We start from the raw sequence: 24,959 nt of genomic DNA, 5'->3' as shown, positions 1-24,959 counted from the left end.
AATAACTTCCTTCCACTTCACAGCTCCTTCAGAAGGAGTGTCCACATATTTTTGGCCACATAACATATTCTCTTCTACTCCAAAGTGTTGGAAAAGCTAAACTGTCGGGCAGCCAGCAGGTCAAACAACAAGAGCCTCTTGATGTAAGGGCTGGTAATTAAAAGGAAACTTTGTTTTCAAGGTTCGTAATGAGAGGTAAAAAATGTCCGGCATGAAAGTCGACGTATCAAAGTGAAGTGGGGCCGTTTTTTTTTCCTTTTTTTTTTTTGTCCGGTAATTAAACGGAAAGTTTCCAGGAGGTGCAGCGAGGTATTAAAGAGAAGCTTCTTCTTTTGTCTGAGGAGAAACTTTGAACTGTTGAGAGGAGAATTAATGTAATTTTTTTTAAAGTTTAAGGGCTGAAGAGGGAACTTTAGTGTTGTTCAGAGTTTGACAGATTCAGTGGAGCGCAGGAGAGAATCCATCCCTTCACCTCGCTCTAATGCAGCTCGTTTCCTTAACTGGTCTCCTCTTTCTATCCTACACTTTATGGAACTTTCTACCTCCGTGACTCACTCTAACTCTTTGGAGTTTAGGGCTATTTTGTTGGTTTTTGACTCTTTTTTATTCATTCTGCCTGTATATGCAACTTAAATAATAATCACCATTACCATGCTGGTATCATCTTTTTCAGCTCAACCTCACCTCAATATTATTTTGTCATTTCAAACACAAAAAAAACGCAAAAAAATAATACAAAAAACCTGTAAAAAAAAACAACTAAAAAAAAAGGCACACAAAATTACAAAAAACACCAATAAAAAATATACAAAAAAACACATTTCTTTTACAAAACCACCACACAGAAACACACATAAAAACCCACATAAAGACACAAAAAACACATAAAAACCACAAAAACTACAAAAAACACACAAAAATTTTTTTCCACAAAAAACCCACACAGAAACCCACATGAAAAACACACAAAAACACACCAAAAAACAAATAAAAACACACACAACGCACACAGAATTACAAAAAACTAAAAGTAAAATAATATTGGAAAATAATAATAATAATAATAATAATAATAATAATAATAGTTAGAGTAAAAAAACATAGTAATAAAATAATAAAAATAAAATAGTACAAATAAAAACAAGAATGAAGATAATAATGAAAGAATACAGATTATAATGCAATAATAATAATAATAGTAATGAAAATAATAATAAACCACAAAAATGACAAAAAACACGGATAAAATTACAAAAAAAACACAAAAGATAGCCCAAAATCACACACAAAAAAACTGAAAAACACAAAAGATTGCATTAAAAATGTTGAAACGCACACTGCAAAATCTGCCAAAAAAGTAAAATCCTGTTACTACACTTGGTCGTGGTGATTTTAACCATTGCTGAAAAAGAGTTGACGCACTAAATTGGACACGGAAACTTGTGGAAAAGCCAAAACTTTAGAGAAAAACTTTAGAGAAAAGCTGAGAGAAGAAGAAGTCGTGCTCCACCGCTTTCTTGGACTCCAGAGGGTTAAACACACATTTTTCAAATTAACTTTGTGGGCGGATTTTTCTTTTTCTCCCTCTCTTTAAAAAACAGCATTTTCATGAAACGAAATAAAAAAGACACATGATTCTTTTCATCCGAGGCCCTGTTTCTGTTGAGAGGTCCCATTTTAATTTGTGGTGATTGTGTTGGAGCCTTCGCAGACAGAGAGCCCACGCTGAGGCGAGCAGCCGTTACCATACCAACTGGTGTGAAAGAGACCTCAAACAAAATGGGTTTCATCATGAAAAATGAAATGAAGAGGCTGATTTTTATTCAGATGCGCTCCCACAAGCCTTTATGTTTGCACAAAATGGGAATATTAAAAAGTGACATTCAAAAAGATTTTTCTGTCATTTCTGCCTCCATCAAGTATCCTGGTAGTGCCATTGAAACTGTTATGATAAAAAAATTAAATATAATAAAATAATAATAATTAAATGGTGAAAATAAAATAACAATAATAATAATGATAAAAATATTAATAAAATAATACAATTATTAATAAAAGAATGATAATGGAAACGCATAACAATAATGGAAATTATAATCTAATACTAATAATAAAATAATATTGGAAAATAATAATAATAATAATAATAATAATAATAATAATAGTTAGAGTAAAAAAACATAGTAATAAAATAATAAAAATAAAATAGTACAAATAAAAACAAGAATGAAGATAATAATGAAAGAATACAGATTATAATGCAATAATAATAATAATAGTAATGAAAATAATAATAAACTAATACAATGAAATATAATTAAAAGCAATTAATAATAATAATAATAATAATAATAATAATAATAAAAAAGAGCGAAAATAAGAAAAATATTAATTACAATAGTGAATATAATAATAATAATAACAATAATAATAATAATAATAATAATAATAATAATAAAGAATAAAAATAAAATAAGAAAAATCAAAAATAATATTGAAAATAATAAAAATAAAATGATTATCATGAAAATAATGAAAACAATGATAAAATGATATCATAAAATATAAATAAATAAGTATATGCATATGATATCTGCGATATTCTCTTTGAATAATCAACAACTGAGTTTAAAATCTCTGCAAATATTTAAGGTATTTTCTGCAGTAATTCTCCTGCTCTAAAAGCCTCGGTGAACTTGTGCAGAAAACCTGCTGTTCCCCATACACACACACACACACACACACACACACACACTCACACACACGTCTCATTACAGACGGAGCATCAGGTTCCTGTTGGCTTCTCCTATAAAGGCTTTATTTTCTGGGTGGTGAGCCAGAGAAGTTGTTCTAAACTTCTTCCATTTAAGGATGAAGACGGAGGCCGCTGTGCTTTTCAATGCAGCCAAAATGTTTTTGTAGCCTCGACAGCATCGAGCCTCTGAGCTCTGCAGGAGCTTCCTTCCCCCTCACAGCTGGATCTGCTCTGAAGTGAACTATCAGCTGTGAGGCCTGATACAGACAGGTGTGAGTCTGCTACAAACCAGGGCCAGTCAGCTGCGTTTACCACAGCTCTAAAAACGTCTCAAAGATGATCCGGAGAAAGCTTTTCCACACTAAAAATGTCCAAAAATGACTTGATTTATGTCATATATTTGTTGGGTTGTGTACTCATTATCCAAAAAGTTTCAAACTGTTTTCAAACCCAAAGAAATCTGTAATTCTAATCAAGGTGATGCTCCATTAGTCTCCCTTCTGTCGCCTGTCAGCAGCGTCAGGTCCCCTTTGTGCTGCCAGAAATTGTCATAAATTAACTTTTTTTGCAGTTTTAGGCAATATTTTTATCATCAACTTCTCAGGTCTTGGTGTTTTGTTCACCAGCTGACGGATTTTTGTCATCAGACATCTGGATCTGAAGTAATTAGAGAAACAAGCTGAGCCAACAGCAAACAGCCCACCGAGTCCACCAAACTCCATTGGAGAAACATTCATTTTTAACGTGTAACCCTTTTATTGTTAACCCTTAATAGGGCACTCATTGAAACACTTGCAAATTCCAAATTTCAACCCTAGAGGATATTGGAGGATATCACATTCTGCCAGAAGGTGTAAAAAACAACAGCATATGGACCCAGAGGAGGGGGGTAGCCTAATATTTTGAGAAAAAAAGTTTACGAGATTAAAGTGGCAAATCTATGAGAAAAAAATGCACTGATTTATGAGATTTAAAGTGAATCTGTGAGAAAAAAAATGCTTTTTTTCCCACTTTTTTCTCATAAATCAGATACAGAGCTCAGATATAACAGCTATAAGCTCTCAAATACTTTTTGGATTTCATTTCTATCTGCTACAGAGGCTGAAAAATCTATTATTTAGTAGAAGCGTTGACACTTCTGTTGAATTTACAGAAAAACTTCAGGTTTTAGGGGCTTATTTTAAAATCGCCCAGAGGTTTTACAGGCATTTTTTTTACAGATGTTTTAGGCCTAAATAGGTTAAACTGCATGTTATCAGCATAAACTATGTATAGACTTGTGTAGAGACTATATATATAGACTATGGAGAGACTTGTGGGAACACAGAGAGCCTATTTTCGTTCAGATAGCCTGACGTCAGAGGTCATGGTATTAGAGAAACAAGCTGAGCCAACAGCAAACAGCCTACAGAGTCCACCAAACTCCATTGGAGAAACAGCGATTTTTAACTTGAAACTGCTTTTTTCAGTGTTTTTATGGTTTTAGTCAGCAGGTGTGTTTGTTTTAGAGAGGAGGAGGCCTCTGAGGAGAATTCTGCTCCTGAACGATGAACACTGAAGGAATCCTCACAGGAGAAACTGACTGAAATGACGCAAATGTCGGTGAAAACAACAACTCCCATGATGCTACAGGACTTCACGTAACCAAAGTAACAGCAGAAAATGACACATTGTGCATTGAAAACATTTGCAAACAATCAAATGTGGTTATTGTTTTATCATTATGAGATATTAGGTGTAATTGATACACTGGAAACCCTGTAAAATATTACAGTCATTTTCTTAAAAATAACCGATTAGTTGTTGTATTTTAAAGGTTTTTATAGATAGGCCAAAGATAATACGAATAAAAACATAAAACTAGATGTTCTCCTCATTTTACCTCTTAGATGTTAGATGTGAACCCAATAAAATAATAAATAAAATAAAGAAATACTTAAATAATGTCCATTTAATGTTGTATGTATCTATGGCATCAAATCTATGGCATCACCCTTACGGGTGATGCCAACCTCTTCTATGAAAAGCACTAACCCTAACCCTCAAACACCAATTTGATTATAATTATTAATCAAAGTTCCAAATTGATAGTTTAGTAATCTTATTAGGAGTAGTAGTAATTAATAATGAGTTGGCTATTTGTTAGGGCTTTAATCAGCAGGTTTGTGCTGCCAGAAATGGTCATAAATTCACTTTTTATGCAGTTTTAAGCAGCATTTTTATGATCAACTTTTCAACAAAAACAACAACTCCCATGATGCTACAGGACTTCACGTAACCAAAGTAAGAAAAAGCAGAAAATGACACATTGTGCATTGAAAACGTTTGGAAACAATTAAATCTGGTTATTGTTTTTAGAATTATGAGATATTAGGTGTAATTGATACACTGGAAATACTTTCTGAAAGCCTAATTTACTATATTTCTATATCTGTGAAGCTTGTTCAGAGTGAAAATCTGGCCCATTGTCGCTGTAATTCAGCCTGAATATTGTGTGTTTGTGTGTTTACCTCGTTGAGTTCTCTGTCCGTGTTCAGGAACTCTGTGACGCCTCCGATGAGCTTCGAGTTCATGAACAAAGCTTCACCGTAACTGAAGACAGAGAGAGAGAGAGAGAGACAGTTAGTGTGACACATGTTTTGCAGTACAAACATACTTGTCGACGCTCCAGAGTTTCCTGTTGTTTATTACGGTATCCAGTTTTCCCCCAGGGTCACAATTATCCCACATTCTTCCTGGTTTCTGACACATTTTTACACCTTCTGGTTTTAAAAGTTTATAGTTTGAACCCTCTGGAGTCACAGATCACATGACTTCTTCATAAAACCTTCAGCAGCGAGATTCCTCTAAAGTTCTGCTTCAAACTCCACGAGGCCACTTTGTGTTTAATGATGATAGAACAAGTAAAATCGGAGATAAGGTCATATATATTTAGTGTAATAATATAGAACTAGATGTTCTCTTCATTTTACCTCTTTAAAAAATAAGGAAATACTTTAATTAATAACAAAATAAATAAATGTAGAAATAAATAAACAAATACATAAAATACCTAAATAAATCATACAATGAATATATATATATATATATATATATATGTATGACAGTATGTCTCTGAAAACTTTTGCCGCCAGACTTTTTACCATTTTTTATGATTTCTTTCTAAATATTTTTACATTCAGTTTTAAGTTTTATTGTAAAAAAACAACAGAAATTTGCCAAAATTTTACATTAAGCAAAATGTATTTTATGTATTTCTTATGAATATAATTCAATGTAATTCAACATTCCAAACCATTAAGCAATTGAATAATACTGTAAAATAAAATCTGTAGTGTCCCATTATATTATTTACAGAAAATAATTAAAAATTATATTTTATGGTTAATATTTCTAATAAAAGTATTTTTATGGCATTTGCACTTAATGTAGAAAAAAAAACAAGAAAAACCCTGTAATATAATTTTCTTGAAAATAACACACAAAATATGTGTTCATATCTATATCTGTACTCTGACACACTTTGATATTTTCCCTCTAAAGGTTCTTTCCAGGTAAGAGAAGAACATGAAGAGAGCTTCTGACTCACCGAGCGTTCAGGATGTCCCACTTTTCTCTGAAGTACTTCCAGGCGAGGTTTCGGCCCTGCGGGTTTCTGCCCACGTGGATGATGACATCAATCACATCCTGCTCCGGGACGAGGTCAGAGGTCAGGGACAGGTTCAGCAGCCTGGGGACACGATGGGGACAAGGACCGGCTCAGAAACCATGGTAACAGTAATCATCATCAATCAAGATTAAAGGAGGTTTTTCTGGACCTGGGAACAAATCAATACCTGGGAAATATTTTTGTCTTTAATCGGATTATTTCCACTACCGCCCAATACCCGGAATGAGGGGTCTCACTCGCCGAACCACCCCTAATTTGAATACGGGCCATCTGGAGCGGACTTTTGTCTGGACTTTTTCCGTCCCTGTCTAAGAGCAGGGTCTTTTTTCTCCTCTGAAAAAAGCCTGGTTACTGATTGGATAGAACGCTAAGCAGGATGTGACGTAGTACTCTACGCCACAACAACACGCCATTTGTAAAAGCCGGAGAAGTGTTGCCAACTTAGCGACTTTGTTGCTATAATTAGCAACTTTTCAGACCCCCTTACGACTATTTTTCAAGAAAGCAGCTGGACATAAATCAAGCAACTTTTTCTGGTGTTATGGGAGACTTTTGGAGACTCGTTCTTACTCTTCTTAATGAGTTGCAGGGGCGAACGAGTTGAAGTGGCACTGTCCTCCTGCAGCAGTCTCTCCCAGCTGCAGAGCCGGAGGGGAACCCTAACCCTAGCGTCCAGTCTGCAAATTGCTAATATGCTAACAGTTAGCTCTGTAGCAGTACAGTGTGTATGTGCTGCTGCTGCTGCAGGAGGTGTTCACGATCTCTGTTTGTTTACAACAAGCACCGGACACTCTGTGCACAGTTAGTGATGTCGGTTAATTCACCATCACTATGTTTATTATATAATTAGCCATGCTGCTTTGTTTATGATCAGCTGCTGCCGTTGTGCACAGTTAGCAACGTCGGCCACAGTTGAGTCTCCCGTGTTTAATCCGTCGCGTATGTGATCACGGTCGACACTGAAGCTAAAAGAGTATACGACGGTTGAAAACCATACATCACCTCCAGAGTCTGTAAATTTCTCTCTGGCCTTTTTGTAATGGAGACACGCAGAGTGAGCGGACTTTTGAGAGGATAAGAATAAGAATAAGAATTATAATAATAAAATGTAAAAATAAATCTATAATGTCCAACTACATTGGTTTATAGATTTCAATGTCCATTTTATGGTTAATATTTGGAATAAACATAAGAAAATCTCGCAAAATAAAAGAGTAAATTTCTGGAGGATGTAAGCAGGAATCCATGAAAGAGAGACACATCAGTGAAAGTAATCTGATTACTGCAGTCTGTCTGTCAGTTTGAAGGGATTTAAAGACGTGAGACACAACTGAGAGTTTCACAATAAAAGTGATGTTCACTCATCCAGCATTGTGTTCAGAGTTCACCTTCATCTTCTTTAACTTGCTGCTTCCTCCACATCGCTGTGTGTGTGTGTGTGTGTGTTGTTTGTAGCTGCTGTCTTTTCATTAAACCACCAAATCAATTTTCTCCCTCTCTCTTCTCCCACAATCCCCCTGTGCTGAAACCATTTCCCGTGTGACCAATCAGTGTGTTTCTGTGGTGTGGTTATTTTTTGTTTGTGCCTCAGAGTGTGTGTGTGTGTGTGTGTGTGTGTGTGTGTCAGGCAGGTATTGATTTTCCAGCCACAGTAAACTGTTCTGCAATCAGAGAGGTAGTACTGCATGTTCAGATAGCAGCTATCACACACACACACACACACACACACACACACACACACACACACACACACACGTCTCACTGTACAGTTCTGGGTGTGTGTGATCCATCCTCGCCATTTTTCTCAACGAGAGATAGCAGCAGTTAACTCCCGATAAAATACTCTGCTGTAAACACACACACACACACACACACACACACACACACACACACACACAGTAACAGGACGGCCAAATTAACGTACACGATTCGAAACATTCAGCAAGTTAGAAATCGATCAAAGTCACCTTCAGTTTTTATTTTTATTCATTTGGGTCAAAATCGCTTTACTGTCAAATACAAAAAAAAACTTTTTTTATGTGTGTTTTTGTGTATATTTTGTGTTTTTCTGTTTTTTGTAATTTTATTGTTTATGTTTTTTGTGTGCTTTTTTGTCATTTTTTTGTGTGTGTTTTTATGTTCAACATGTTGATCCAGTAAGTCAAAATGAAAAAATAATAATCAGGTCATGTAGGTGAGGTTGTGCTGAAAACAAAGATACCAACACGGCATGGTGAACACTTTATAAGTCGTTTATACAGGCAGAATGAAAAGGAGTCAAAAACAACAGAATGGCCCCAAACTCCAAAGAGTTAACTAAGTTAAACCTAACTCACTTCCATGTAATATTAAAGCGGCTGCTCCTACTTATTGTTTGGGTTTTACAGCCGGATCCTTTACTGTTGCGCTTCAGTCTCACGGCTCTCTTTAATCTCAGCCAGCAGCAGCTTCCAGCCAACAAGCTGCCATAAAACCACTTTACACAGACAGTCAGAGAGAGGAGGGAAGGTCACAGGGTCACTGTTTGATGCTGCAGCAGCGTGTTTACATTCATATGTAGGGAAATGAGAGTCGATATGAATATTGATCATTTGTTTTGCTTGTGGCATAAATGAACCCTGAGGAGAAGATTTTAAACAGCCACTTCTGACTCAATTTCAGATCAATAATATTGATTAATGGAGCTTTGAAAGCAAGCCGTCTCCACCTGCAGACATCGTTTGGTGTAAATTGCAATGTTTTCTTTAAAAGATTGCCAAAAATACTATGTTTATCGTAGAAAAAACAAACAAAAACAGGCATTATCGTAGAAATTTGAACTTTCCAACGGTCCTTGAACAGATCACAGGTTATGAATGTTTCCATTATAAAATGTGACCAACCCAAAGCTCAAAATGTTGAAATTTGTGTCAGAATCTCTTTATTCTACGTGTCTGTTTGTCTATTCTACAGGCTGTTTACACAGAGCAGAGAGGAGAGGACAGGAGAGGCTGCAAACATGACAATGATGAGAATATGCAATCTGTTTATATATATTTTTTTGGTCTTTTTCTGTGATTTTTGGTAATTGTGAGGTTTTTTTTCTCATTTTATGTCATTATTTTGTAATATTGTGTCTTTTTTGGTAATTGTGTGGGTACTTTTGGCATTTTACATATATTTTTGGTCATTTTGTGTCTTTTGTGGTGATGTTAGGTCTTTATTTTTGGTCAATTTGCGTTGTTATTTGGTAATTTTGTATCTTTTATTGGTTATTTTATGTATTTCTTCAATATGTACAATATGTGGAGCAACCTTTTGTGGCACTTGTGGGCATTTGGAAAAGTGTTTATGTATAAACTATGTTTTATTCCAATTCTAAATTTAAAAAAATCTCAGAAATATTCATCTTTTTTTCTGATTTCTGTCATTCTAACTGTGTTATTCTGCACAAAGACACGTTTGAGTTGTTCTCACTTCTAACCATGGTTGTGCTGATTCCATAGAGCTGCAGGACTAATAGATTTATAGAGAATTTTGCATTGTTGCATTGTTACATTTTTTGGTCATTTTATGTCTTTTTATGTAGTTTTTTGGTCATTTTGTATCTTTTTTGTGTATTTTAATGTATTTATTGTCATTTTGCGTCTTTTTTGTGTCTTTTTTGTGTCTTTTTTGGTCATTTTGTGTCATTTTTGGTATTTTTTTGGTCATTTTATTTCCTTTTATGTATTTCTTTGGTCATTTTGTATCTTTTTGTGTCTTTTTATGCATTATTTTGGTCATTTTGTTTCTTTTCTGTGCCTATTTTGGTCATTTTGTGTCATTTTTGGTCATTTTTTTGGTCATTTTGTGTCTTCTTTGTGTGTTTGTAACAACATTCGTGGGCACACTTGTGGGCATTTGGAAAAGTGATTCAACTTGTGTTTTTCTTTTTTTTTCTGATTTCTGTCATTCTAACTGTGTTATTCTGCACAAAGACATGTTTGAGTTGTTCCCACTTCTAGCCATGATTGTGCTGATTCCACAGAGCTGCAGGTCTTATAGATTTATAGAGATTTTATATGTTGCAGTGAAATCGCTGGTACCTGTTGAGGAGGAAGGTGTTGTCGGAGCAGGTCAGAGCCTCCAGCAGGATCTTCTTCTCTGAGACGGCGTTGGTCGAGTGAAACTTCATCCAGATGAACTCCCACACGTCCTCGTCCATCAGACTGACCCCGGTGCAGTACACGATGTCTCTGATGTTGAGAGGAATCCTGCAGAAACACAAAACCAGCCGTCAGTGCAACACACCTCCAGTCTGCAGCAACATGTGAGTGTTTGTCTCAGGATGAGAGAGTGAGAGCGACCGGGGGAAGGTAATAAAGCCAGAAACCCCGATAACACACGTCTGCAGGATTAGCAGGACTCTCACTGGATGCTAATTGAGAAATTCAGATTCCATTAGGGAGCTCCATTAAAACTTCTTCTGTGGACTCATAAAATGCAGAGAGAGAGACACTCTGGCTCCACCTGGGAATCCACCAAGTCTCAATAGCCCTAATTGCTGTGTGCACTTCTTTGTGTTGGAGTTTAATAGAAGCAGTGTTATCTATGGACAGTATAACTCTCCTCTACTCTCCATGTTTAAATCAAACTATCGTAACACGACCTGAAGACTACTTTGAGTTTAATTTGTCATAAATCTCTCATAAAAATTCTTTATCCAATCGCAGAAATGAAAGTCTAAACTTTGTGAAACCAAATCACGGCATGGATTTCTCTCTGGTGTCTTAATATGATATTTTTGAGACGTTTTTGTCCATTTTTATCCATTTTTGATATTAAAAAAATGAAGTAATTCAGCATCAAATGTGTGAAAAACAAATGGGTATCGACCAAAAAATTGCTGCAACAACTTATAGTTAGCTGGATTGGACTTCAGAAGGCCAAATATTAATGTTCTGAACCACTATACACCTTAATAGTTGAATTAATTGATCAATTAAGTAATTTTTATTCGAGATTTCAAACTATAACAACTTGACACACAGTGCTGAGCTGCAGATATTCACCACATTCATGTTGTTGACCTGCTATCTCCCCCTGAAATTCACTGACCACAACCCCCAAATTCTCTATAAAATGGGCCGAACGCTAAGAGGTTAATTAAAATTGTGACAGTGTATAAGGGCGTGCAACATATTGATGAAAATATATGAAAGCCATTCCAAAACAATTATATTTCATGAGTTATTGCAGCAATTTTTGGTAAGATTTGCTGCTAAATTGTACCTTTTTTGCATTTAAAATCAATAAAAATGGTTAAAAAAAGTCCCTGAATAGCACATTAAGGCACCAAGACCTTGAAGAACACCATAGAAAAGACCATGCTGTGAAAGGTGTGGTACAATTTTTGATTTGTTGTTTTTATTCAGTCACAAACACACTTATTCCAGCTGATGGTTCCATAAAGGGACTGACCAAGCAGCAGCTGAAAACCTCTTTAACAAGACACTTGAAACCATTTTCACGTTGTACTTTGAGCCATTAGGCCTCTGAACGAGAGAGATGGAGGTGAAGATAAGGAGTGATTCAATCAGAGAGCTGTCAGCTGCATGAACTAACGCACAGCTTCACTTTGAGGACATTTGTAAAGAGAAAAAACAAGCCAGCAGATATCAATCACGATCAAATGTTGGCGGTAATGCTCCGTCTGGTTGCAATTTGCCATTATAGAGACAGAGAATCATGTCAGTGCAGATCTACAGCACGAGGGGGAGCCTAAACGATGTTTTAGTCACACTCATAGAACCAGAGTTATTATGGGTTACTACTGTTTCACACACACATATATATATATATATATATATATATACACATACACACCCTGCATGCCCCAGCTGGTTACTGGCCTGAATCATCAGTAAAGCAAAAAGGTGAACATTTCCTTCACACTATAATGTGAGTGTGATTGTGTGTTTGTGTGTGTGTGTGTGTGTGTGTGTGTGTGTGTGAGTGTGTAGTTGACCTAAATTGTCAGTAAACCAAAACTAAAAACTTTCATCACAATACAGTGAGCTCAGCTGGCAGCAGAAATGATGTACCAAACACCATGTGTGTGTGTTTATTGACCGAGTGTGTGTGTGTGTGCATGTGTGTGTGTGTGTGTATTAGGTATTGGTGTGTGTGTGTGTGTGTGTGTGTGTGTGTGTGTGTGTGTATTCCGAGTGAGTGCAAAATGAGTGATGCAGGGACAATTACATCATTCACCGACCTGGGAAATCATTTTAGAGATGCTCCACTTAAGAGCGAGCTCTAACACACACTCACACACCTACACACACACACACACACACACACACACACACATACACACACACACACACACTCACACTCAGGCCAGCTTCCAGATTACTGCTGACTGTGGCGCTAAAGTCCTTCTCAGACGACATCTGCCAAACACTTGATTGTGTGTGTGTGTGTGTGTGTGTGTGTTTATCTGAATATGAGTGTGTTTAAGCAGATGACATGATGTCTGAGCTGCTTGTTTATCATGTAAAACATTAAACACCACTGACTCTACTAGTACTGCTACTACTATTACTCTTTTATCACCTGTCCTTCTGCAGCCGCCGCTGCTGCTATTTCTAATAAAAATAACAGTAATAATGTAGCGTTTTTTTCTCTGCAGACTATAAAATGGAGGAACAGAGTCTGTGGAAACCTCCAGATGGCTCTGATCCCATTAACTAACCCACTGAGTGTGTGTGTGTGTGTGTTTTAACAGTCTGTAGAGGATGTTTTATATCCTAAAGCTCCATCTTTCTCCTGAAATATCTCTCCCTCCCACTCAATTCTTCCTCTGCATCAGACTCCCAACCTGACAGTAAACATGTCCCTCCACCATCTGCTCTGCCTGTCTGTCTGACTCTGCAGTCTAAATGTCACTCTGAATTTTAGAAAATCACTTCGGCGCAGTGATAAAACATTTAAAGTACCCGACAGAGCAGTGCGAGCTCTGTCAGGTAGTTAAAGCCTGACTGAGGACGCCTGCTGTTACTGTGACCGCAGCACATATTGTCTTGTCAGCACACGTGTGACGGGAAGTGTCTGTGATTTTAATCTCCACGACCTCACAAGCTGCTGTCCTCGGGGTCCTGACAGCAGCATGCCCAACTTACTTTACAAGACAGACAAACATCAGACGTTAACTCTATGGAGTCTCGGGCTAGTTTGTTGCAAGGTTATAATAGTTTTGGATTTTTTATTAGTTTTAGTTTTAATTTCGTTGTCAATTTTTGTTTTCGAATTCAGTATTTAGTTTTTGGAGTGAGTTTGCTAGTTTTGATTAGTTTTATTTTTTGGAAAATGCTGAGTTTTAGTTTTGTTTTTATTAGTTTTAGTGTTAATTTTAGTTTTTTTGTAATGGGGTATTTGTTGGGTGCCAGATTCGATAAGGTCACAATAAATGTTTCCTTTATTTCCTTTGTCTGATCCATCTCAGCCCCAATAAGTTTATTAGGTCATAAAACCAGATAGATGAAATAGATTTCATATCAACCAAAAAGGTTTACGTATGAAAAAAGTTGACAAAGACGTTTTGACTTACTGGATAAACATTTTGAAATACAAAAAAACACATAAACACACACACACAAAATACATATAATGAATGAAAATGGGTTAAGGTCTCCTAATTGCAGCCCACTTTATGCTAATCCCATGCAGTTTGAGGCAAAAACCACATCTTTTTTGTAATGCATTAAAATGTTTTTTTTTTTTTTGTCTTATTGCATTCGAATCTTTGTTCATCCTGGGGTCCTGAAACAGTCTGTGAGCTGCATAAATCGGGTCTGACTGGAAAGCTGACAATTTTTATTTGGGTTGTTCCCCTTTATGTACATGCCCGCTTTATGCCAACACCATGCATTTTATGGCATTACAAATATGTTATTTCCACCTGTTTTATGTGATTATTTCTGCATCCTGGGGTCTCTAAACCGTCTGTGAGTTGCATAAACTGTCTGACTGGAAAGCTGCATAGGAAAGGTTGCTAAATGAGGCTGCAATGTTTGGCTAAGTGAGGGAAAAAAACTGACATGGCTATTTTACAAGACGTCTCTTGACCTCTGACTTCAAGATATCTAAAAAAATGTAAATGTGTTCAAGTCTCCTCTTTACAGACATGCCCACTTTATGTTAGTCTTGTGCAATTTGAGGAAAAAACCACATTGTTTTTGTAATGGATTAAAATGTGTTTTTTTGTCTTATTGCATTCAAATCTTTGTTCATCCTGGGGTCCTGAAACAGTCCGTGAGCTGCATAAATCGGGTCTGACTGGAAAGCTCACAGTCTTTCCTTGACTTCTGACCTCAAGATAACTGAATGAAAATGGGTTCAAGTCTCCTATTTGCAGACATGCCCACTTTACGCTAATCCCATGCAGTTTGAGGCAAAAACCACATCGTTTTTGTAATGCATTTTAGTTAATGCATTTTGTCTTATTGCATTCAAATCTTTGTTCATCCTGGGGTCCGTAAACAGTCAGTGAGCTGCATAAATCGGGTCTGACTGGAAAGCTGAGACTCTCATGGATTCAATGAGCCCAATTTTCTTCATGTGTGATGATGTTAGTAGCATTTAATTGCAGAAAGAGCATTTCCTCACAATATATGTATATATGTATATAAAATTATAATTTTGGGAAATGGAACTGCATATAGCGGGTATGACTGGAAATATTAAAACCTAATGTTTCTTTGTGTTGGACAAAGAATTAGTAGACGGTGAAACGGAGATGGTCTTTTTTCTTATGTTGATAATGCTCTCAACCACTCATAAAACATTCTCTTACCTCAGAGGGATTGGCCTTTTTTATCGATTATATGTGAATATTGAACCCGGTCTCACAGAAATCCGTGAAATAGCCACGGAATCGCTCAAATATCCGTGAAACTGACACGGATTTCGCTACAATGCTAGTTAATGACAGTCATATCCCATGGCTATTGGTTTGTTCCAAGTCACGTGACTTTCAAGGTCCCAGCGGTCAGAACAAAAAACATGGCGGACAGTTCTCTCTTTTTAGTGAAAAATCAATATTTTGACTTAGTTTCTGCATAAAAATGGATTTTGATCACATTTCTAGCAAGAAATATATGTTTTATTTTCTAAATCTTCACTCAGTGAATGTACATAATCACTTTGTATGTTGGAATAGCCACGGGATATGACTGGCATTAACTTGCATTGTAGCGAAATCCGTGTCAGTTTCACAGAAATTTGAGCGATTCCGTGGCTATTCCACGGATTTTGAGTTAAGCGAAATCCGTGGCTATTTCACGGATTTCTGTGAGACCATGTTGGAATATTTGTGTATCCTGGGCTTCCTAAACAGTCTGTAAGCTGCATAAATCGGGTATGACCGGAAAGCTGAGACTCTTGTGGGTTCAATGAGCCCAATTTTCTTCATGTGTGATGATGTTAGTGACTGAAACTTGACCTCAATATATAAAATTTGCTGCTGTGACCTCTAGGATAATCACAGCCTCGTGAAACTTTACAACCACAAACTAGAGACCTGGAGCATTCACAGGATGTGCTCCTTCAAGTGGAAGTTTTGTGGAAGCAGAAGTTTTTAGAAACCAAATCACAGCATGGATTATTCTCTGGTGTTCCTCAAGGTCTCATGATATTTTAGAGGGCTTTTTGATTATTTCAATCAACTCCTGAGAGGTCAAAAATGTTTAATTTTGCACCAAATATGTGTAACATCCATGGCAACCTAAACATTGCTGCAGCAACTCATGAGACAGAATTGGCCTTCACATACTTCGATCATAAGCTTCTAAGCCATTCTGCACACTAAACTTTAAATATTTGAATAGGCATCCCACCAACATTTATTACAGATTTATGATACACTGCAGTGAGCTGCATCTCAAATTCATCCACAGGTTTCACCTTTCAGATGATGAACACCACTATCTACTGTTGACCTGCTATCTCCTCTAAAAAACCACTAAAAGCAACTAAAAAACACAAAACATTTTCTCTATGTGGGTGTCAGAGAGTTCCCTGTCCGTGTTTTAATATTATATCTAATGTTAATGTGTGATTTTTGTCCATTTTTGTGTGTTTTTTTGTGTGTTTTTTGTCATTTTTTGTGTGTTTTTATTTGTGTTTTTTGTGTTTTCAGGTGGGTTTTTTTTGTCATTTTTGTGTGTGTCTTATGTGTGTTTTTTTGTGTTTTTATGTGTGCTTTTTTTCATTTTGTGTGTGTTTGTGTGTATGTTTTTGTGTGTGTTTTGTGTGTGTTTTTTGTTGAGTCTTTATGTGCTTTTAGTCATTTTTTGTGTTTTTGAGTGTGTTTTATGTGTTTTTTTGTCATTTTTTTGGGTGGTTTTTGTAAAGAAAATGTAGGTGTTTTCGGTGTTTTTGTGTGTTTTGAGTGGGTTTTTATGTGGGGTTTTTTGAAGCTCCTATGATTGAACTTTTATCTGGTTTTCTCAGCGTATCTACATATCATATATAAATAACATGTAAATAAAACATGTGTATTTTCAATAAATAGATGGACTCCAGAGGGTTAACTACAATGCTTTAGTAAACAAATGTTCCACCATTTGTTGCCAGTTTATCAGCCCAGCACACACCTGGTGCAGGTGGTATAAAAGCCTTGAAACACTGAACACAAAGCTCAGAGAATAGAAGAACCAGCGGGGTTAAATGGGGGCCCAGCGGCTCATTGTTGCCCGGGGCCCCCTACCAGGTTAATCCATCAACGGCTGCAGCTGCACTAAGATACATTTAAAAAACAGCTCTTTTTCTGATCCATTTAGACGCTTCATTTACAATAAAACCCCAGTGGGGCACGATTAATATTCCAGAGGGATGTGGGCGCTAAAATATTAGCTGTGCTCTGCAGTAATTACACTCATTGTCCCGGGATTTCAGCCAGAGTCACATTACAGCAGTACAGCAGGTGGTTCCTGACACCCTGTTCATGCAGGAGACGCAGGTGTGACGCAGGTTTGACTCAAATCAAAAGGCTTTTTACTGTCACTGTCACTTCTCTCTGCAGCGACTGTAACTGCAGCTCGGCTCACGTCGCGGCAGAGGAGCTGAATTAATGTGTGGAGAATTACATAAGTGTTAAATTCATGTGTTCCACGTCTCCCAGTTAGGTATAAGAAGGTCGGACGAGCTTCTCTGGTGACTTTAATTATTGCAGCGTTCTGATAAAAAAGCAGCTCTGCAATTAATACTGTAGCATGGGGAGGAAATCCACATACATGTGCTCCCCAGATGGGATTAGAACCAGAGAAAAATAAAATAAGAGTATTAAGAACTTGAAATATTTTAATTGATTGACAGCCCTAATTTAAACAGTACTCGTCCATGTTTTTCAATTCCTCATTAACCATTGAGGCATGGGTGAAAAACTAAGTTTACTTGAAAATTCAAAGAAACTCAGTAAGAGTAATCGATATACAAATCTTAGTAGATATAGTACATCTAGTTGATATAGTATATCTATTAGATAAAGTACATCTAGTAGATCTAGTACGTCTAGTACATCTAGTACATCTAGTAGTTTTAGTAGACCTAGTACATCTAGTACATTTAGTAGATCTGGTACATCTAGTACATCTATTCGATCAAGTACATCTAGTACATCTAGTAGATTGAGTACATCTACTAGATTGAGTACATCTAGTAGATATAGTACACCTGGTATATCTAGTAATTCTAGTACATGAAGTACATCTAGTACATCTGGTACATCTAGTAGTTCTAGTACATCTAGCACAACTAGTAGATCTAGTACATGAAGTACATCTAGTACATCTAGTAAATCCAGTACAGTACATCTAGAACAACTAGTATATCTAATACACCTAGTAGATCTAGTATATCTAGTACATCTAGTACAACTAGTACATCTAATAGATCTAGTAGATCTAGTCATCTAGGTTCAAGGCCATAATTTGATTTCACTTGGGATTCAAACATTGTTTTAAAACTACAAATGTGACATAACTGCCATATTTTCATGTAGTGTACCACACTCATGTGCTTGATTGTAATTTTTTTTGTTTTGCAGATGCTGCTATTATTTCTATAACAAATAAAGCTGATTTCAATTCATCTGAGATTTAAAATTGTCAACATGACCACCCAAGTAAGAATTCATGTTTTTACAGGTGCAAGATCCAATCAGATATGGATATTTTATTCTTCTTTTGTATTATTTTATATACATTCAAACCTGTAAACAGTGTGTATACAGTGTGCATGTGTGTGTGTGCAGAGAATTACATAAGTGTTAAATTCATGTGTTCCACGTCTCCGAGTCAGGTATTAGGAAGGTCAGATCAGCTTCTCCGCTGACTGTAATTATTGCAGCGTTCTGATAAAAAAGCAGCTCTGCAATTAATACTCGAGCACGGGGAGGAAATCCACATACATGTGCTCCCCAGATGGGATTAGAACCAGAGAAAAGAGCTGAAATATTTTTAAAAAAGACATCACCCCTGGAGAGATCAGCCCTTCATGAATGTAGATTTATTTAACACTGAAAATGGAGCGTTTCCAAATTGCTTCTCAAATTTTGTGGAAGGCCACACTTGGATGTGGACGTGAAAAAATGGAGCGTTTCCAAAAATATGCTGCCATATGGTCGCCATGTGAACCGCTCCCTCGCCGCCAAAAAACAACTTAACTTTGGAAAACTGACAAACACAGTTGGCGGAACGGTTAATAAAAAGGTGTTGAAATCTGCCGTTTCGTAACGTAAAAAAAACCACGAGAGTGACATTAGTGTCGCGCACCGTCTCCGAGAACCCATTCATAAAAACGAGTCTGGAACAGTGTTTAATTTAGTGTTTTTTAATTTAAGCGCCCCTCTTATCGCCAGCTCCCTGCTGTCCCGTACACAACACCAGCATCTGTTTCTATTTAATTTGCCGTTTGAAATCTAATTTTGCAGATCTCGTTAAGGACCCGGAGGGAGCGAATGAGCCAGCAGCACATGAAAGAGAAAAAGTTAAAGGCAGAGAGACAAAAGAGGAGAGAAGAGAAGAGGAGAGGAGAGAACGAGCGGTAGAATAAAACAAATGGATCGATGTTGGACGGGGAGGGGAGGTGTCTGTTGTCTCTTTTACCTTTATAGGTTAATTAACAGCAGAACATGCTCAGCATGAGAACACAGTGTCACTCAGGGTTTACTACAGCTCACATTTTAAAATAGAAATGTGTTTTTATCCCGAGCAGCAACATTATGTAACCCTCATCCACTCACACCGAGCTGCACTTTATTCTGACTTCATTCAAGTCAATATTATACAGTCATGGAAAAATTTATTAGACCACCCTTATTTTCTCTATTTTTTTGTTAATTTTGATGCCTGGTACAACTAAAGGTACATTTATTTGGACAAATATAATGATAACAACAAAAATAGCTGATAAGAGTTTAATTTAAGATATCTGGACATTTAACATGGTTTTCTTGATAATGATTTTGGTTAAAATTAATAAAACCATGGAAAACGGTAGATATCAGCTCTTAAATTAAACTCTTTTGTTTCTGTTATGTTTCTTGTTGTTGTCATTATATTGCAGCTCCAACAGGTCCAAAGGTAAATAAAGCCAGTCAGTGTACTGTCTATATACAGTGTGTGTGTTTGTGTGTGTGTGTGTGTGTGTGTGTGTGTGTGTGTGTGTTACCTGTTCTTGTTGCTGGAGATCCAGTCAGAGATGTAGGCGACGGCCTGGCGGTGGCACTGTTTGTTCCCGAAGCTACATGCTAACATGATTAGCTCCCTCTGCAGCTCTCTGAAGACAAATAGACACAAAGGAGGAAAACCTCAGCCGGGTGTAGCGTCGGCACAAAGTTTCTATAAATTCCGATTTTCGTAATGTGTTTCGTAACCAGTGATGTTATCGCCTGAGAGTTTGTTTAGTAAGCATATCCTTCGATGTGCAAAAAAACTTACAATAACTTTCATAAAAAGTTGGAAAATGTTTACTGTACATATATACAAAGTGTGCACATATAAGTGCAAATCATACTTTAAAGTTGTTGTGCAGTTTTTGGATCAGATCATTTAAAGATGTTGATTTATTAGATAATATTCTGTTTCCGTTTATCCAGCACTGTTGCACTTCTGCACATAATTGAACATGTATGAACATGAACTGTTTTCCTGTGAGTGAGAAGACAAATTTTCCTATGTTTCTAAATTATTTCTGTAGAGTGGCATCTGCGGCCTCGAGCGCAGTTTCCAAATGTTTATTTTAGTTTATTTTTCTTTCGCTCTGCACTCTAGCTATGATGTCATCCACTTTAGCCTCTCCATAAGGTAAAATTAGGGGTATTTTTTGGCTTGTTTTTGCAGAATAATTTGAAAACCGTTTGCCGAAAACCTTGGAAAAGTCAAAGCACACTTGTCATGGCCGAGTCTGTCGATTTGATACCTTTTTAGTGTGTGTGCAACCAAAACTCTGGGATAGGAGTAGTCGACCGAAAAAAACACAGAAGAAATGGAAGAATAAAATCTAGGATTAAACCCGGTGAATAGTATATATAGTGAATTTGGGTAATGTGGGACACTTTTTGCAATTGCTACTTGTTATAATTTTCTAAATTTAAAAATATTTTATGTAATTTCAGTCACATGACAGCCATGGTAGACCAATAGTAAAGGTTTTGATGACTAAGGCTACGTTTACACGAGGACGGTCTGAACAGAAGACGCAAAAGTGGCGTCGCGTCTTCACTTTTTATTCCTCGTTTAGACGAACATTTTCAGGAGGAGTGTGTGAAATTCGATTGTATGCAGCCAGGCGGCATCACTTAAAGCCATAAGAGCATCTTTGGGCATGCAGAAGTTTTCACGCCACACATTTTCATCAGCTACTCCTTCCACAAAGTTCTCCACCATCACTAGATCTCCCAGGTCTCGTTCACAGCCGTCTGGCTCGCCTCCCACCAATTGCTGCATCCAGAATGTGATAGAGGTAATTCCAGATCCTTCTCTGTTCACTAATACTATCTCTACATATCCTGTACATTTGGTGGAAAGACTCCTGTAAGTTTATTAGAGCTGCCAGAGCAGCTTGAAGGTCCGACGCATGGAAATAATCCCACGTTTGTTTATTTCCCTGTACTGGAGCATGTATGTGACGTAAACACATACGTGACGTGAGCAGATCAGATCAGAGTTTTGCGTCTTGTCAGTGTAGACGGACACGCTACGGAGGAGCGTATTTAACTTTTCCACTTTGGAAGGTGGTTTCAGATTTTTGCATCTTTAAGACCCCAAAACGCCGTCACCGTCTAAACGAAAGGCATTTCCGATAAAATATTTTGTCGTTTTTACCCGCAAGCGTCCTCGTGTAAACGGGGTCTATATTCACTTCAAGCAGGAAATAAACCAGCCAAACCTTAAATTTCCCACATTACCAAGTATCCCACATTACCCGAATCCACCCTAGTGTGCTCTTTCAAGCACACTCAATGAATACTAAGTGTGTAACAGGGTGGGTGTGCTGCTCACTCTGTCTGGTAGGACGCCTGCAGCACGTTGCCCTCGCTGGCCGGCCCGTACGTTGGCCAACCCATCTGATGGTACCGCGACGCAACCTGCTTCAGCACATAGTCCTGGAAACACACACACACACACACACACACACACACACACACACAGTCAGCATTAAGAGTTCATTAACAGGCCCCCGGCTGTCAGCGCTGAAGACACAGTTTATTCTGCTGACTGACGGAGTGACGGACTGATGCAGACAGGAAGTGATTGATGGCGTGTTTACACTGAACAGGCTGTATTCGTCTGTGCGGTCCAGCAGCTTGTCCAGCTGGTAGAGCGCTCGGCTGGCCGAGTGCCACGGCAGGAAGGACGGCTCCTCCGGCAGGTAGCCAATCAGCTGCAGCGGCACGCCCTGGGGGAGGTACCCGGCCCTGAAGGAGAGAGAGAGAGAGAGCGAGAGAGAAAGACAGAGAGAGAGAGAAAGAAGAGGGGGAAAGGACATTTAAAAAACGATTTATTTGAAAGTGTTCATAAAACAAGAAAATCAACTTCTGCTTGTTAAAAACTGCTGGAAACACTTAAATAAGAAAACAAGTTGGACTTCATGTTCCTGCAAAAGCAAAAACACCCAAGATGTTTGACACACTACAGGCTTTATGTAACGTTCAGAGGTTGTGGACAAAGTCGGCCAATAAGTGTGTACTTCTGAATATGCACAATGTCAGTTGGGTAGGAGGTCTTTCAATGTGGCAAAGGACCAGACCGCCTCCAAATGTGATCTGAGGGATCAGATCTCAATACATGTTGGGTAGCAACCTCCCAGTCTGAGCAGTGAAGCCTTCAGTCTGCATTCTTTTAATCAACCAGCAGGGGTCGCCTCTGTTGGCTGCAAAAGCCCTCCGGTCCTATCTATCTCAACACAAACTGAGACGACTGCTTACTTGATTTATTACCTCAGGAAAAATTCTGGTGGCAACATTCTGGTCTAAATCCCTAGTTTCAAGGCTTTTTCCAGACAATCTGATGATAATGTGTGAATAATGGTCCCATTTAGAAGGAAACAGATTATAACCCCTCATCAGGATAGAAGCAGAACAATGCGTACCGTGTTTTCACTTCATCAAAGTTCAATTTGTTCAGTGTTCGGTTGGACTTTTTTTTTTTTTTTTTAATCTAACCAAAAATGTCATAAAAGAGCAACAAAAGACATACAGTGACAAAAAATGACAAGAAAGACACATAAATACAAAAAAAGACAAAAAACAAAACCCAAAAGATACATAAAAGACCAACTTAACACATAAAATGACCAAAAGAAGACAAAGAACTAACCAAAAAAGCCATAAAAAAGGGACAAAAAGACACAAAATGACAAAAAAGGACAAAAAATACACAAAATTCCAAAAAAAGATTTTTAAAAATTCCAAAAAAGGACAAAAAATACACAAAATTCCCCAAAAAGATTTTTAAAAATTCCAAAAAAGGACAAAAAATACACAAAATTCCCAAAAAAGATTTTTAAAAATTCCCAAAAAAGTCATATAGGAGCAACAAAAGATATAAAATGACCAAAGAGACAAAAAAAATTAAAAAAGACAGACATACAAAAAGAGATACAAAGAAAAAGACATAAAAGAGCAACAAAAAGACACAAAATGACCAAAAAAATCATAAAAGAACAACAAATGACATATAATGACCAAGAAAGAGACACAAAACTACTAAAAAAGACACAAACATGCAAAAAGACAAAACAATTACCAAAAATGGTCATAAAAGAGCAACAAAAGACATAACGACCTAAAAAAGACATAATATACAAAATGAGCAAAAAGAGACACAAACATACAAAATAGACAGAAACGTACCAAAAAAAAAGAAAAAAATGACCAAAAAAATACAAAAAGTGACAAAAAAAGACACAAAATGACCCAAAAAGTCATAAAAGACCAACAAATGACATATAATGAGCATAAAAGAGACACAAAATACGAATAAAAAGACACAAACGAACCAAAAACCCCCAAAAAGTGACAAAAAAGACACAAAATGACGAAAAAAAGGCCCAAATTGACTAAGTAACATACATTTTGTTTAAGCATTAAGAGACACATTAACGTCTGAACAGGACCAAGGTGTCCGGATGCTCTATGATTTAGTTTAATATCTTCAGAAAAAGTGATACAATAGTTCATTTATGATGCATTACTTCCTTTCTTCTCCTTTTGTGCATGTTTTTATCAAAAGAGAGGCAAAGAAGCCGACATGAGCAGAATAAAGAAGCGTGTTTTGACCCTTTTGGCTCTTCTATGACTCTTCTTGCACTCTAAACTTTTCCATCAGTGCAGCTCAGGACACAGAGGAGCCGTCTGCTACATGAATTCAATTTGAAGCCTGATCCTGATGCACATTTGATCTTTAACCCTCCGTCTCTCTGCGTGTGTCTGCCTCTGTGTGTGTGTTAATAAAGTGCAGCATTTTTTCACTGCATTAAGAAAAACTTGGCCTCTAAATGCCACCGGAGATATTTAGCTGGCCGGGTTACATCCACCTCCTCATGAATATTAACGAGCGTCCTTTGAGCATTCATTAACATTCATGATGTTTTGGAGGGGGGGAAGGGGGGGGGGGGGGGGGTAGAAGCTCTCACCTGCTTCCTGTTTCGACCTTCAGCCCCTCCCACAGCTCATGAATATTAATGAGGCAGGCAGCCGAGGACAGAAAGTGAACTCTGGGGGGGGGTTATGTTAGTTTTATTGGTTTTGTTCTGATAATCAGTGTTCAGACTGAAGAGGAAGTGATGCAGAGAAACCTGCAGCAGCTGAGGCCGAACGCTGACCTTTACTGAAGAGCTGTCAATCAAAATGAGTGGCGGGGGAGCACAGGAGGAGGCGGCTTCACGTTCTGCTACTGGAACTGTTTCTACTTCATCTAAGTTCATTTAAAAAATGTCTTGTTCAGAGTTCGGTTCTGCTAAAAGACTCCAAGGATTCGTTGTTAAAAGATATGAGTTTCCAACAAGAGA

General features: G+C 37.3%; 1 protein-coding gene across 1 annotated transcript in view; it reads right to left on the bottom strand.

Moving 5' to 3' along the window:
- The window catches only part of LOC131961113 (thyrotropin-releasing hormone-degrading ectoenzyme-like), a 267,325-nt gene that overhangs the window by 5,331 nt on the left and 237,035 nt on the right, over positions 1-24,959 (bottom strand). Inside the window, exons 14-19 of the mRNA XM_059326384.1 lie at positions 22,218-22,365; positions 21,950-22,053; positions 20,118-20,225; positions 10,493-10,660; positions 6,345-6,485; positions 5,266-5,347 (exon numbers count right to left, since the gene is read on the bottom strand). Coding sequence (XP_059182367.1) covers positions 5,266-5,347; positions 6,345-6,485; positions 10,493-10,660; positions 20,118-20,225; positions 21,950-22,053; positions 22,218-22,365 — 751 coding nt within the window. The remainder of the gene's footprint in view (positions 1-5,265; positions 5,348-6,344; positions 6,486-10,492; positions 10,661-20,117; positions 20,226-21,949; positions 22,054-22,217; positions 22,366-24,959) is intronic.

The sequence above is a fragment of the Centropristis striata genome, chromosome 22, assembly GCF_030273125.1.
Source record: "Centropristis striata isolate RG_2023a ecotype Rhode Island chromosome 22, C.striata_1.0, whole genome shotgun sequence".
In the NCBI taxonomy this organism is placed as follows: domain Eukaryota; kingdom Metazoa; phylum Chordata; class Actinopteri; order Perciformes; family Serranidae; genus Centropristis; species Centropristis striata.
Note: the sequence above shows the minus strand (reverse complement) of the source record. Positions and strands in the feature narration are given on the sequence as shown.